Genomic DNA, 12,067 nt, shown 5'->3' on the forward strand with positions numbered 1-12,067 from the left:
ATCCCACACAACAGGAAAGGACACCTCGGAAGACTCATTACGTAAGAAGAAATCATGGAAAAAGGCAGTTAAAAAGTGATACAAAATCAGAATCAAGAAGAAGGGAATTGTTAAATCGCCATTTTTTATTTAGGGGAGACTTCTGTAAAATGTCAAGGTGGATGGAGACTAGTGCATGATCCGATATCAAAATGGAACCAATATCGGAAGCAAAGAGAGATAGAGAAAGATGATGTGAGATAAAAAAATAATCTAGACGAGATTGCGTCTGATGAGGTGGAGAGAAAAAAGAATATTCTCTTAGAGTAGGGTTACATAACCTCCAAGCATCAATGAGTTTAAATTGATGTATGAGTTCTTTGAAAGATTTGTGTGACTTGTGTTGATAGAATTCCTATCTAGAAAGGGATCAAAAACTTCATTGCAATCTCCCGCCAAAATGAAATTATCCTCATAATATTGGGTAATGTGAGGAGATAGAGAAGACCAAAAAGAAGCATCACCTGTAGTTGGGGCCTATATATTAAGGAGGGAAACTGGAGTATTATCCACAACAAATTTAACTAAAACCCATCTACCAGATTGATCCGCTGAGTCAGCAACAAATTTGACGGAAAGGGATTTATGAAATAAAATGAGAACTCCATTACGCTTACCATCACCTGGGGGAAAAAAAGACCTCCCCAACCCAATTTCTTCTAAGTTTGATAGATTCCTCAGATGAGAGGTGTGATTCTTGTAAACAATCAATGTCGGCTTTAAGTTTGGCTAGATGTGTCAGGACTCTCTGCCTCTTTATGGGGGAATGCAAACCTCTAACGTTCCATGAAACAATCTTTAAAGGCATTCAATAAGGCAAAAAAATACATAATAAGCTGGTAAAGACAATTCAATAATATGAGGAAATCAAGAATGATAATTAAGCAATTAATACTAAATCTTAAGGATAAATGACAAAACACTGTTAAAGTGTAGAAAGAAGAACAGTACAAAATACAACATTTTTGTATGTATAAAGAAGTAAAGATATGTGAAAATGAACTTTCAATATAGCAATCTAAGAGAAAAGAACTGTATTCATAAACAATCAAAGAAAACAAGAGAACAAATGATGAAGGAGCTAGAAGTATGGGAGAAAAAAGAGAAAAATAGAGAAAGTAGGAGAGCGTCCAGGAGAAGATGAGAAGAGAGAAAAAAGTTGAATAAAGGGTATACTTCAGAGGACGAGAAGAAGAGAGAAACAAGAGAAGAAAAAAATAAAAAAGAAAGATAAGAAGAGAGAAATATGACTTACAGAACATCCAGGACATGTACGGGTGGGAAGGATGGAGGCCACAAAGGATAATGACGGGTACGCAACTCGTAAGGGAAGGCGGGAAGGAGAGACGAATCAGCGGACTCCAGGAATAAAATGAAGAGAGGAAAAACACATAGGGCAATGATCTATAAGATGGAGACAAAAAACAAGAAGAGCATTAACAACTAGGTAATTTAAAGAATTAATACAGAACAGAACAATACCTAAGAACTAACCATCACAGTGAGAAAAATGTGTGAACAGCACCATAAGATAATCTTGAAGAACATCAAGTGAATTGAGATACAGAAGCAACATCCATCTCATTAGAACTGTGTGAGTATAAAAAACTTTTCAGTTGTAGCGGGTCTTCATAGGTAGTGGTTTTGTTATTTAGAGTTACCCTAAAAAGACATGGATGAAACAAACCATAACGTGCTCCAAGTGAGCGCAATTGAGGCCTTAATGATAAGAATTCCTTGCGTATGTCAGCTCTTTAGCATAGTCTTGGGAGAAAAAGAGGGGGTTACCTGACCATGTAATTCCTTTCATAGCTCTTGCAGCTGAGATAATCTTGAGCAAATCCGTATATTCAAGGAAGTATATGATAACTCCCCTTGGTTTCCTGACAGCTGAGGTGGAAATTGCATTCGAAAGAGGACCTAAGCGGTGCGCCCTCAGTATATTGATATTGGTACTATCAGGCAGTGAAAGAACTTTTGGCAAGAAGGTCTTGAAAAACCCCAGGGGATCTGACCCCTCTGTCCCTTCCGGAAGACCATAGATTCGCAGGTTGTTCCTTCTATTGCGATTTTCCAAATTTTCGAGTTGTTTATGCATAGCTGAGATCTGCGCACATAACGGATCCACCTTAGAGACAGACGAGGTCAAGGAAACAACATCACGTTCCAATTGGGTAACCCGACCATCAACAGCTAACAATTTGTCTGTAATCGTTTGAAGTGTGGCTCTGGACTCGTCAATCAAGGGACGTAGTGCTCTTATTTCTTCCAATAGGATGTCCATGGTAGCCGAGTTAGTCTGCTTTGGGGGAAAAGGAGGATCCTTTTTAAGCCTTTTCATTGAGACCTTAGTAGCTGAAGAAATGGACGAATTCGATGATGGTGACGTATGCTTAGATGATGACTCCTGCGAATTTTCCATTTCAAGGCACTGAAATCTGGAGCACGTCGGAATTAGGAACGTTCGTGAAGAAATTGAGGGTTTATGCAAGTCTTTTGAAAACCTACTCATGAGGAAAAGAATTGAACCAAAAATAGAGTAACACTTTACAGTACAATATAAATGCGCATATAGTTAAGATAAAACAAAGAGAAGTGAGAGGAAAACAATTATACAACAGTAAATTGAAGAGAAAAAATGCAAATGCCACAAATGCAAAGATAATAAATTAGAATTGCACTATACGTAAGGCACTAGCATATCAAAGACCAGTAAAATGCAATAATATGAGAAATTGTGAACATGTAGTAGAGAAACCAATCATTGCAATATAAAGAAGGGTATTAGGATATATTTGCATATAAATGTTAAAGAGATATTGCACAAATTACCTCAATATGGCTAATAATACAGAAAAAGACCATGAGGAACAATATATGAGGTGCTCTATAATAAAAGTCAATGAAGAATATAGGAATGTCAAAGCAAACCGCTTGAGTAATTATAAGAACAAGGGCTCCACAAGTTCAAATGAAGAGATGAAAGTGAAGCATTAACTACGAGTTCATGCACAACTGGCTTCCAAAACTGAAGCAGGAATGTTAAACTATAGTATAAATATATTCAGAAACTGCACTATGTCCATGGAACTGAAAGGTCATTGATGAAACAGCAGCATATCATCAGATTAGGAATTATGTTGTAAAGCAAGCTGTGTTAGTGATGAGAGTAGGAATGACCTCATCTGTGAAACTGCATACAGCGAAGAAAAGTAAACTTGAGGCAGCAGATGACTGGAGGGACCATTTCGGTAGAAAGCAGCATTAAAAACTGGAATGAAGCTGGCATTTGTTTGTTTCCATAGACAAACAACCGAGTTACCGCTAGGAGCGAAGCTCCGTCAGCGGGGCTCTCAAAATGGCGGCCGCGCCTCCTCAGAGGCACTACAAACAAACGAAGCGGCAAAAGAAAGGCTGCATTTCGTATTCAAAGTTCCATGCAACGAAGGCAACACAGCAAATGAGCAGAGGGAGGGAGCGGCATGAGAAACCACCTTGCGAGAAAAGAGAAAGACCGGAATATCGCTAGGAGCAAAACTCCGTCAGTGAGGACCGGAAAATGGCCGCAATCTCACCAGGCGTCGCGACTTCTCGATGATGAAAACGAATCCTTCCGACCTCCAAAGCTCCAGCTAAGGGGACCCTTGAATGTAGCAGACAGTCCGAAAGCCGGTTTAACTATTTTTACACCTCAGGACATCGAAGGGAGCCGCGTCATGTCCCCCTTCACCGCCGCTGCCCGGGAGAGCTACAGGAACACCATCATCTCCTGCGGGCGCTAGCCACGCCCCCCCGGGTAACAACCCTTAATGCTATATTCTCTTTCCTTTCCAGTTTTTTCCTTAGGCTTATTTATGAATCACATGTTATTTTTTTATCCAATTTCCGTGTGCCTCGGCTACTTCTACATTTATCCACTAGGTGGCGCCAATCACGTCATTGACGTTGCACAGCTGTTCGCGCCACAACACTGAGGAGATTTCCTCGCTCCTTATCACACACGGAGCTGACGCCGCAGTACTCTTCCTTAGTTCTTACAGCTTCGTACGCTATGCCTTTCACTCCTCTTCACTTCCTCTCAGCTTTCCTCGCTCCTTAAAACACACGGAGCTGATGCCGCAGTACTCTTCCCTTGTTCGTACCTTGTGCCTTTCACTTCTCTTCAATGCCTCTCACAGAGTCATTAGCGCGGCGCTCACGCTGACGAGAGCACACACTCCGAGCACACAGCTAGTGTCAACACTGCATTTCTTTATTTCCGTTCCATATCAACTTCTTTTAACAATTTAATTGCTTCTCCTTATTTCCTCACATTCATTTCCTTTCATAAAGGTTAAAGTATAACGATGCTTTTCATTTATTTTTCTTTCATAGCTTTGCATCAATCTTCATTTTACTCTTTATCCGACTCGGTAACAAGTCCATTGCTTTATGTATTTTTTTTTTTTATTCCGGCTGCCTTTCCTCGTATTTACGCTTGCTTTTTTACTAAGGATTTCTTTAAACTAGTTCCTTTAATTTTCTTCTCTCTTACCGGATTAGCTTCACGTGGGTTCTTGGTGTGAAGTCTTTACCTCGTCGCCAAGATTGTTAAGTAGAGACTCAGGAACGGTTGTAATGAAAGAATGCTTTATTCCTCAAGACTACACACCGCAGCAAGCGTGAGGGTCGCAGCCGGGCGCCAACTGACACAACTGTCAACCAGAGCTCAGCTGTCAACATTCCAGCTGGCTTAACCAATTACGCGCTGGGGACAGCTCGCGCAGTTAAGGTAGTGGAAATAGAAATAGGTTAAAACACAACAGCGTAGTGAATGTACAATGGTATACTAGTGTCCTCCTACATGTAATACAAAAATCCAGTTTTAGGCAGTTTCTTTACCCAGAGAGATTGAAGTCTGATAAAATCAATGCGCAGACTTCACTTACCAGTCATTAGATAGACACAATATGTTTTGCCATTATGTTTCCCTTCTTTGTTTTGCACCCCAAATGTTATATGTTAACCCGCAGCAGACCTATCAAGCAGGAAGTGACATTCAAGCATGATTTGACACTCTAATGTCAAAGAAGATTCTCACAACTCCACCCCAGTGTTCTCTATAAACCACTTATTGGGCAGCTCTTTGGTGCTTAGCTGACTAGAAGGGCATAAAGGAAGGCAGGCCCAGTTGTGGCCTATATCTGCTTTTGACTGTAGAGGATCATGATAAAATATTTATTAAGGTCCTTGCTTGGACAACCCTTTGAAGTGAACCCAGGGACCCAGACACAATCTGTCAAGGGGAGGACAACACCTCCCCACACCCAAGGCTCATTGTTACTGCCCTAGGGGCAGACACTTCTCACCACAGGGGAGCCACCAGGCTGCCAGGTGACTATTGAATATTCACTGAAAGACCTACAGAGATTTTAGGCATATCAAATTTACATTTTCAAGAGTATCTTTCCATACTAGTTATACAAAATTCAACTTTACCATTAAATTGCTTGTGGTTTAACTAGTAAAAAAGAGTCCTTGAAATATTTCTGTAGCTATAACTAATCTGAAATTAGTATTATAAGGTATTATAATGTAATCTTGCGTTTCTCTATGGAAGCAACCAGCCTTGCTGTAGAGAAAATAGCTTTAATGATTTTTCACAGGTAGGACATATAGAATATTGTACTTCTACATGTCCTACTTTTAAGTTCCATGCACTATACCCAATGGGCAGTGGCCTACCTTAGGGGTGACTTATTAATACTCAAAAGGACGATTTATGCCTGGTAAAAAGCTTTAGTTTGACAGGCTCAATTGGCAGTTTAAAACAGCACAACTAGGCTTAAGGGGCGAGCCTGGAAGCATGCTTTACTTTGTCACTGGAGTAGTTACCACAATGAGTGATGCAGCCCAATGGTGACATTTAACTTACAGGTCCTAGACAGACTGTAAGTACCATATATAAGGGACTTATAGGTAAGGTAAATATTCTAATTTTACCATGTTGAAAGAATAAGCGCAAGCCTTTTAATCACTGGTTATCAGGGAAAAGTGCATAGAGTTCAGCAAAAAGGCCAGAAAGAAAATTGGGGTGGCTCTTCCGAAAGGGCAAATTTCCAACACCTACTAACTTGCTTTGCCCCTACCTGTCCATTGAAATCTAAAATACCCTTAATGTAATTTATCACTCCCCACCACTTGACCTTAAAACCCTTAGCATCCAGCACCCTTCCCCACGTCTGAATGCTAAAAATACCTTTACTATTCTTTCCATCCTCTTTCTTAACCCACACCGGAACTCTAAAACCTCTTTAAAACCCTTATCACCCAAACTTCTTATAAATAGAATTTTTTTCCACATGTAATGTAATTACTTTGTAGAATGTAATTACTTTGCAGAATGTAGATAAACCTGTAAATGACAATAAAACATACTTGCACACCGACTTGCTGTTGGCGGTTCCGGCTGACCGATTATGATGCGACCGAACACTTCGGTCAGAGTCACATTGTTTCCAATGGGAACCTGTGTTCTGATCAACAGCAGAGGTTCCCATGGGGAAATGGGGTGTGTGTGGAAAACCCTGCACCATGTCTTGGGCACCCCATGGTGCCTGCCACACAGTGCAGGGTTTTATAGGGGGTCCCTTAGGTACCCCCTCAGCCCCCAACCAGAGGCCGCATGATGAAGGGGGCCATGCTAGGGGCCCCCAAAGTCACTCTCTGACAGCCTTCCCGTGTTCGACAGGCGGACCCTGAAAGGCTGTTTGAAATCGGCATCGTAATCGCATGGTCAGAAATGCTGTCCATAGAGGTGTACGATGCGGTTCCAACTGGCACAAATGTTCCGAGAGCCAGTTGGAACTGTTTGGTATTGACCCAGCGGTTTACCTTCGGACCGAGAACATCGTAATCGGTCGGTCGGATTGTAAACTGACCAAGTCCATCGGAAGGGTTCTGACATGGTCAAGGAGATTCCGACTGTCGTGAGGAGGCTTTCCACCTGACATCGTAATTAGCCCCTTAGTGTCTCCTACGCCCCTGTCTTCGTCTCAAAATCTTGTGATTCTGGGCAAATCACATAATCTCCCCTGTGCCTAAAAGAATGAATGTGAATGTGTGTAATGTAACCAGTACCTATGATAAGTGCTCCAAAACTTTCTATCGTTGAGTTTGTTCAATGATAAAAAAGCAAATAAAATAGAAAATGGTACCTCATTCACAGCATGAACAGCGGATGGGCACTAACTAAAATTAATCAATCTGTAATTAGTCTGTGTTTTCCAGACAGAAAAGGAAGTGATGCACGTAGGCCAATTAGAAGCAGCAAAAACAAGTGGCAATGATGCCAACGAATGATAAGCGATAAAGGGGCTGCAAGCCCTTTATTGTAAACAATACCTTTCCCTGCAGACAGCGCATGCACTGTCGGCACGCTAGATCTACAACTGATTAGCAAACTGTTATTTCATTTGACATTGCTTTTGCATGTGTTTACTCACAGCTTAACTATTCTGGTTTTGCCAATTAATACTCATGTGCATACTCATTTGAGTAAACACAAAGGTCACTGTCACATGGCTGGACATTTCAATTTTGATTGATTTGCAAGGTTATGGGTGGAACACTAAAGAGTGATAGGTTAGATTCATAAAAACAAAACAATATCACTTTTGCTCTGAAGCATAAACATGTTTTTTTTAATCTTCTAGGTGCTGCTGCAACCATGCTGGCATTTCTAGCAGTATGTTTTCTTCTTGCCAACCTGTAAGTGTATACTTGAGTTTTCAAAATATTGTAAAATCAAGCGTTTTTATGGAGTTTACAATTTGGAAAGCAAAAACAATGTTTTCTGCATTTTAGTCTATATTGTCTTAAAAGTGTCGATCTAAAAACTGAAATGTAAAAGACAAACCCTTAGAATATATGCAGCTTAGTCACCCACCGCATGACATTAGCAGGCTCTTTCAAACCAATGTGCTCTCATTAAAGCTTTGTGCATGTTCTGCTATAGCAGCAAATCCATTGTTTAGGTCAGACAATGTGTGAGAGGCCCTCTCAGCATCCAGAACTAAGTAGACACACATATTGTCGGTTCCCTCTCATTAACAAGCATGCTGCAGGGTCTCTAGAGTATTCCTCAATATTGCATTTAACCATCATCCATCATTAAAGTTGAAGAAAAATCTAAATGATTTCAAGTGCAAACATAAAAATTGGGAACCAGCATGCATTATCTTAGTTTAGAAAAGAAACCATTAACCAGTAATGTGTAATATAAAAAATTGTCAAACAATGGGCTAGTCCAAACTAACTCAATGCTTTAATTACCCAAAACCTACCTAAATTAACTTCAAAATAATTTAGCAAGGGCGTGGGTAAAGAAAATAGCGGAATAGAATATTAATCAAAATAGAGGTCATTCACAGAGGGGCACTGGAGTAGCTCTGAAAATTAAGATAGTATAATGTTTGATCGAGAGGGAAGCACAGACCTATACATATGAGATTATTTAATAATAATGAAGCAATTTGATATTAAAACAAGCTTGCTATTAAGGGATTAGCGCCTAAATTTCATAGGAAAGCAGGCATATGGACTGGACATAAACTTAAGCAGATTTTCCACTACAAACTTTAGACTGGAAGATTTCCCTTCAAGGGCTGTAAAAGTGACTTGCTTCATTTACCCCCACGCTGTTACAATACAACCCTTATTGTATGCTCTATTTCTTTATACTTGCTTACTTGTTCAGTACAGTACTAATGCTTGCTGAACAATGAAAACAGCCCAGTCTGCACCAACACAAGTAATTCTGGGTGAGCTGCAAAGGCTATGAATCTGAAACCCAATTAATTAGAACAAACATTCATGATTTAGTGGATAAACAACTAGGTCATTGAATACTCACTAAAGAACAGTTATGTTAATAGTTTCTGTTAATGAGCCACAATGTATTTCCAGGAACTACGCTGCTTGAGTCAATCAAGTTAAACAGCACAATTCTTTAAAATATTTAATTTGATTTTTTACTGCATTCAGTTACTACGACCCGTGCATACTAAATGTTAAAAAAAGGCGTTACTTTAAGAGTGGGGAAAGTGCATATGGAGGATAGATTAGTGTGAGAAGATTCTAGTGCTTGAGAGCCCAAAGAGTTGAAAAGAGCGTGGTGGACAGGGCGCAAACGGTGATGGCATAGAGAAGGCTGTAGAAGCTTATTTTTGCCAGAGAGTGAAGGCACAGTGTGCAAGGGGGCATCAATGCCCAAAGTGACTTATAAAGAACCTGAACCATCACTACTGTGTCCCTTGGGTAACAGTATATCAAGGATGCCATGAACCCTGGTGCAAGCAAGGGAAATGGTCTCTATAACTGTTGTTCAGAGAGTAAAATACAGCGCTGGCAGGGTTCTGAGCCCAGTGTCACTGCACCTGCTGCCCCAATGGTAGCCATACCCCTGCCCTTGGGTGCCACACAGTCCTGTGCCTTACATAGAGCCAGTGAAGCTGTTAAAGAATAGGTGGAAAACGAGAGTGCAAGTTCGTTCCTGGCACCAGACAGGCGCTGTAGTATGTAGTTGCTGCAGCTGTGTCAACAAATATTGGGGCCCTTCCAAATATAGGCATTTTCAATAAAGGGCTTTCTTGAGAAAAACTGAACACTGTGAAAAAAAAGATCTTCTCATACTCAGGTAGAAGTGGAAGGATTTTCTTCCGAATATTAGGTTTATAATGCAAGTTTTTTGGCCATTATTCTGATGTATGTCTCAATATTAAGTTCAACATGTGGTTAAACACACCCGTTTATAAATGACTAAGAAGGCCTTCTGAGCAGAAAAACTGACAATTGTCATGTCGCAGCCAGGTAGGTATGTATCACAAAAAAGTTGTGGTCATGAAACCCTTGGGGATTTTTGGTCACAGACCAGCCTCTAAGCTTCAATGGGGAAGGCAGGTTAGAGATCGAGCAGAAATTGGTGCAGATGGCAAAGGAACCATTGTGTTGGGAGCCTGTTTGCACTGTGTCTTGGGCATGTCACTCGTGATCCTAAATGACCCCTACTTTTGATTAAGTACAAGGAATCTGACAGGAGCAAAACAGACAAGTCAAAGTTGACTCAGTTGAGCTTCCATACATTAGGGTCTACTATGTCTAGGCAGCAGAGTGGATCATTTGGACCTGCTAAGTGTAGGCAGCAGAGTGGGTCATTTGGACTTGCTAGGTCTAGGCAGCAGAGTGGGGCCTAGCTGTTAATTCTGTTGGTATATCCTTTGTAGCAGGTTTCAAATACTTAATAATGTTGATGAATGCGTCTTTGATAATCATAAAATATTTTGGGTGATAGAACATATGGATTGGTTGCCTCTGGAATGTATATTTCTTCAAATATTCTAATCATATATTTAGACTCTGTTTAATCCAAGAAACAATACGTTTTTATATTAACAATCAGTGTCATATTTCATTTCCTTTGCTTTGGGATGCAGCATAAGTTCAGGCTAATGCAAAGTTTCCCAATCGAACTTAACCACTCATGGGTGGATTGGTTTTGTCATCAACCTTCAGAAAACGGAACCTATAAAAAATATGAGTTCTGATTTCTGCTGAGCTAATGGGCCCATGAAGATAACAAGACCTATAAGTGAACTGGTTTCTGTGGTGAATTTTGGTGCCTCCGGCATTTTATTGCTTTGGGAGCCCCTGGCTTCATGGGATCTTTGTGACTGAGTTTCACTAACTGAGTCTTCCTAACTATAATCTCTGGAGAGATAGATTTGAAAGCTAACCATCAATACCTGACTTTTAAAATAAGGTCTGCTCCTTCACAGCTGGGGAAAGGGGCACTGGGCTGGCTGTATGTGATCATGTGTGCACCCAGCCTGGCATCACTGCACAGGTGGTCTCTCACAATTTCTGACTAGAGTGTGAGTATGTTGTGTTTCACTAAAGGCAGGATGTATGACATCACAACGCATGCTTTTACTCCGCATGCCATTACAAGGCAGTTTTTACAACGCAAGTCGTTACAACGACTTGCGTTGGGGGGCGCTGGATAGTGGAATAGTTTAATTTTCTATTCCAACTCCAGTCCCCTGGATAGTAGGGAAGGTGTTGGATAGAAAATTAAACTTCCCTATCCTACAGCGCCCCCCAGCGCAAGTTGTTGTAACGACTTGCGTTGTAATAGCTGCGTCGTAATGGTAGTGCGGAGTAAAAGTTGCTTTGTAAAGGATGTTCCCCCTAAAGGCATATAGTGCTTTACTGTATTCACAATGTAGGTGAAAGCTGAACCAAAATAATTGTGTATTGCTCAACAAAAAATCGAATCCGTACTCAAAGCAACTGGAAAGTCTTCTTATCCACTTAAATCATCAGACAATTTAGAGAGTGCAGTCAAATGTAGGTGTGAAAATCAGGTGGATGCAATTAACATCTGACTAATACAACTTATTCTACCCAGAATAGGGAATAGCATGCAGATCCCCATTATGTGCGCAATAACAGTCATTTCTCAATTCCCATTATCTACTTTTACCATCATACTTTATTAGCATATTTATGCCATAAAATACTATAAATAACATTAAAAATAAAAATCTTTCTATTATACAAAATACATCAAGTAAAACACAATAAAAACAACCAGCTTGAGTAACGCTATGGTTAATTAGTAGCCGCCGTAGGGTGTCTATTTCCCTTTCTTGTGATAATACATGCTCCCATAATCTACCTGGACACAGGCGTGTAAATGGTTGGTAGATCTGATCTGGCGCAAAGTGCTAGAGCTTCAGTGCAAGATGACATTGGGAATTTTTGAACAGTGGCATAACCTCTTAGTGAGTAGGTGCTTAGTCTCGGTGCAAAAAAGCATAAAGTGCATTAGTGACTCCTTGCCGCCCACGGTGCAATTGCAGAGCTCAGAGCTGATGCAGCCATTACAGAATTCAGCAATATGCATATTAATGGGCAAAATACCTAGGCAGAATTTTAAATATCCAGTGCAGGGCTAATGTCATTCAGGTATTGTTGTATTCCCAGGGTG

At 40.5% G+C, this 12,067-nt stretch overlaps 1 protein-coding gene across 1 annotated transcript in view; it reads left to right on the plus strand.

Moving 5' to 3' along the window:
* The first annotated feature begins 7,737 nt into the window (after positions 1 to 7,737).
* Positions 7,738 to 12,067, plus strand: part of LOC144782680 (galectin-3-like) — a 280,888-nt gene continuing 276,558 nt past the window's right edge. Inside the window, exon 1 of the mRNA XM_078662019.1 lies at positions 7,738 to 7,788. Within this exon, the coding sequence (XP_078518145.1) occupies positions 7,748 to 7,788 (41 nt within the window). The 5' untranslated portion in view covers positions 7,738 to 7,747. The remainder of the gene's footprint in view (positions 7,789 to 12,067) is intronic.

Source organism: Lissotriton helveticus, chromosome 9, assembly GCF_964261635.1.
Source record: "Lissotriton helveticus chromosome 9, aLisHel1.1, whole genome shotgun sequence".
Taxonomy (NCBI): Eukaryota; Metazoa; Chordata; class Amphibia; order Caudata; family Salamandridae; genus Lissotriton; species Lissotriton helveticus.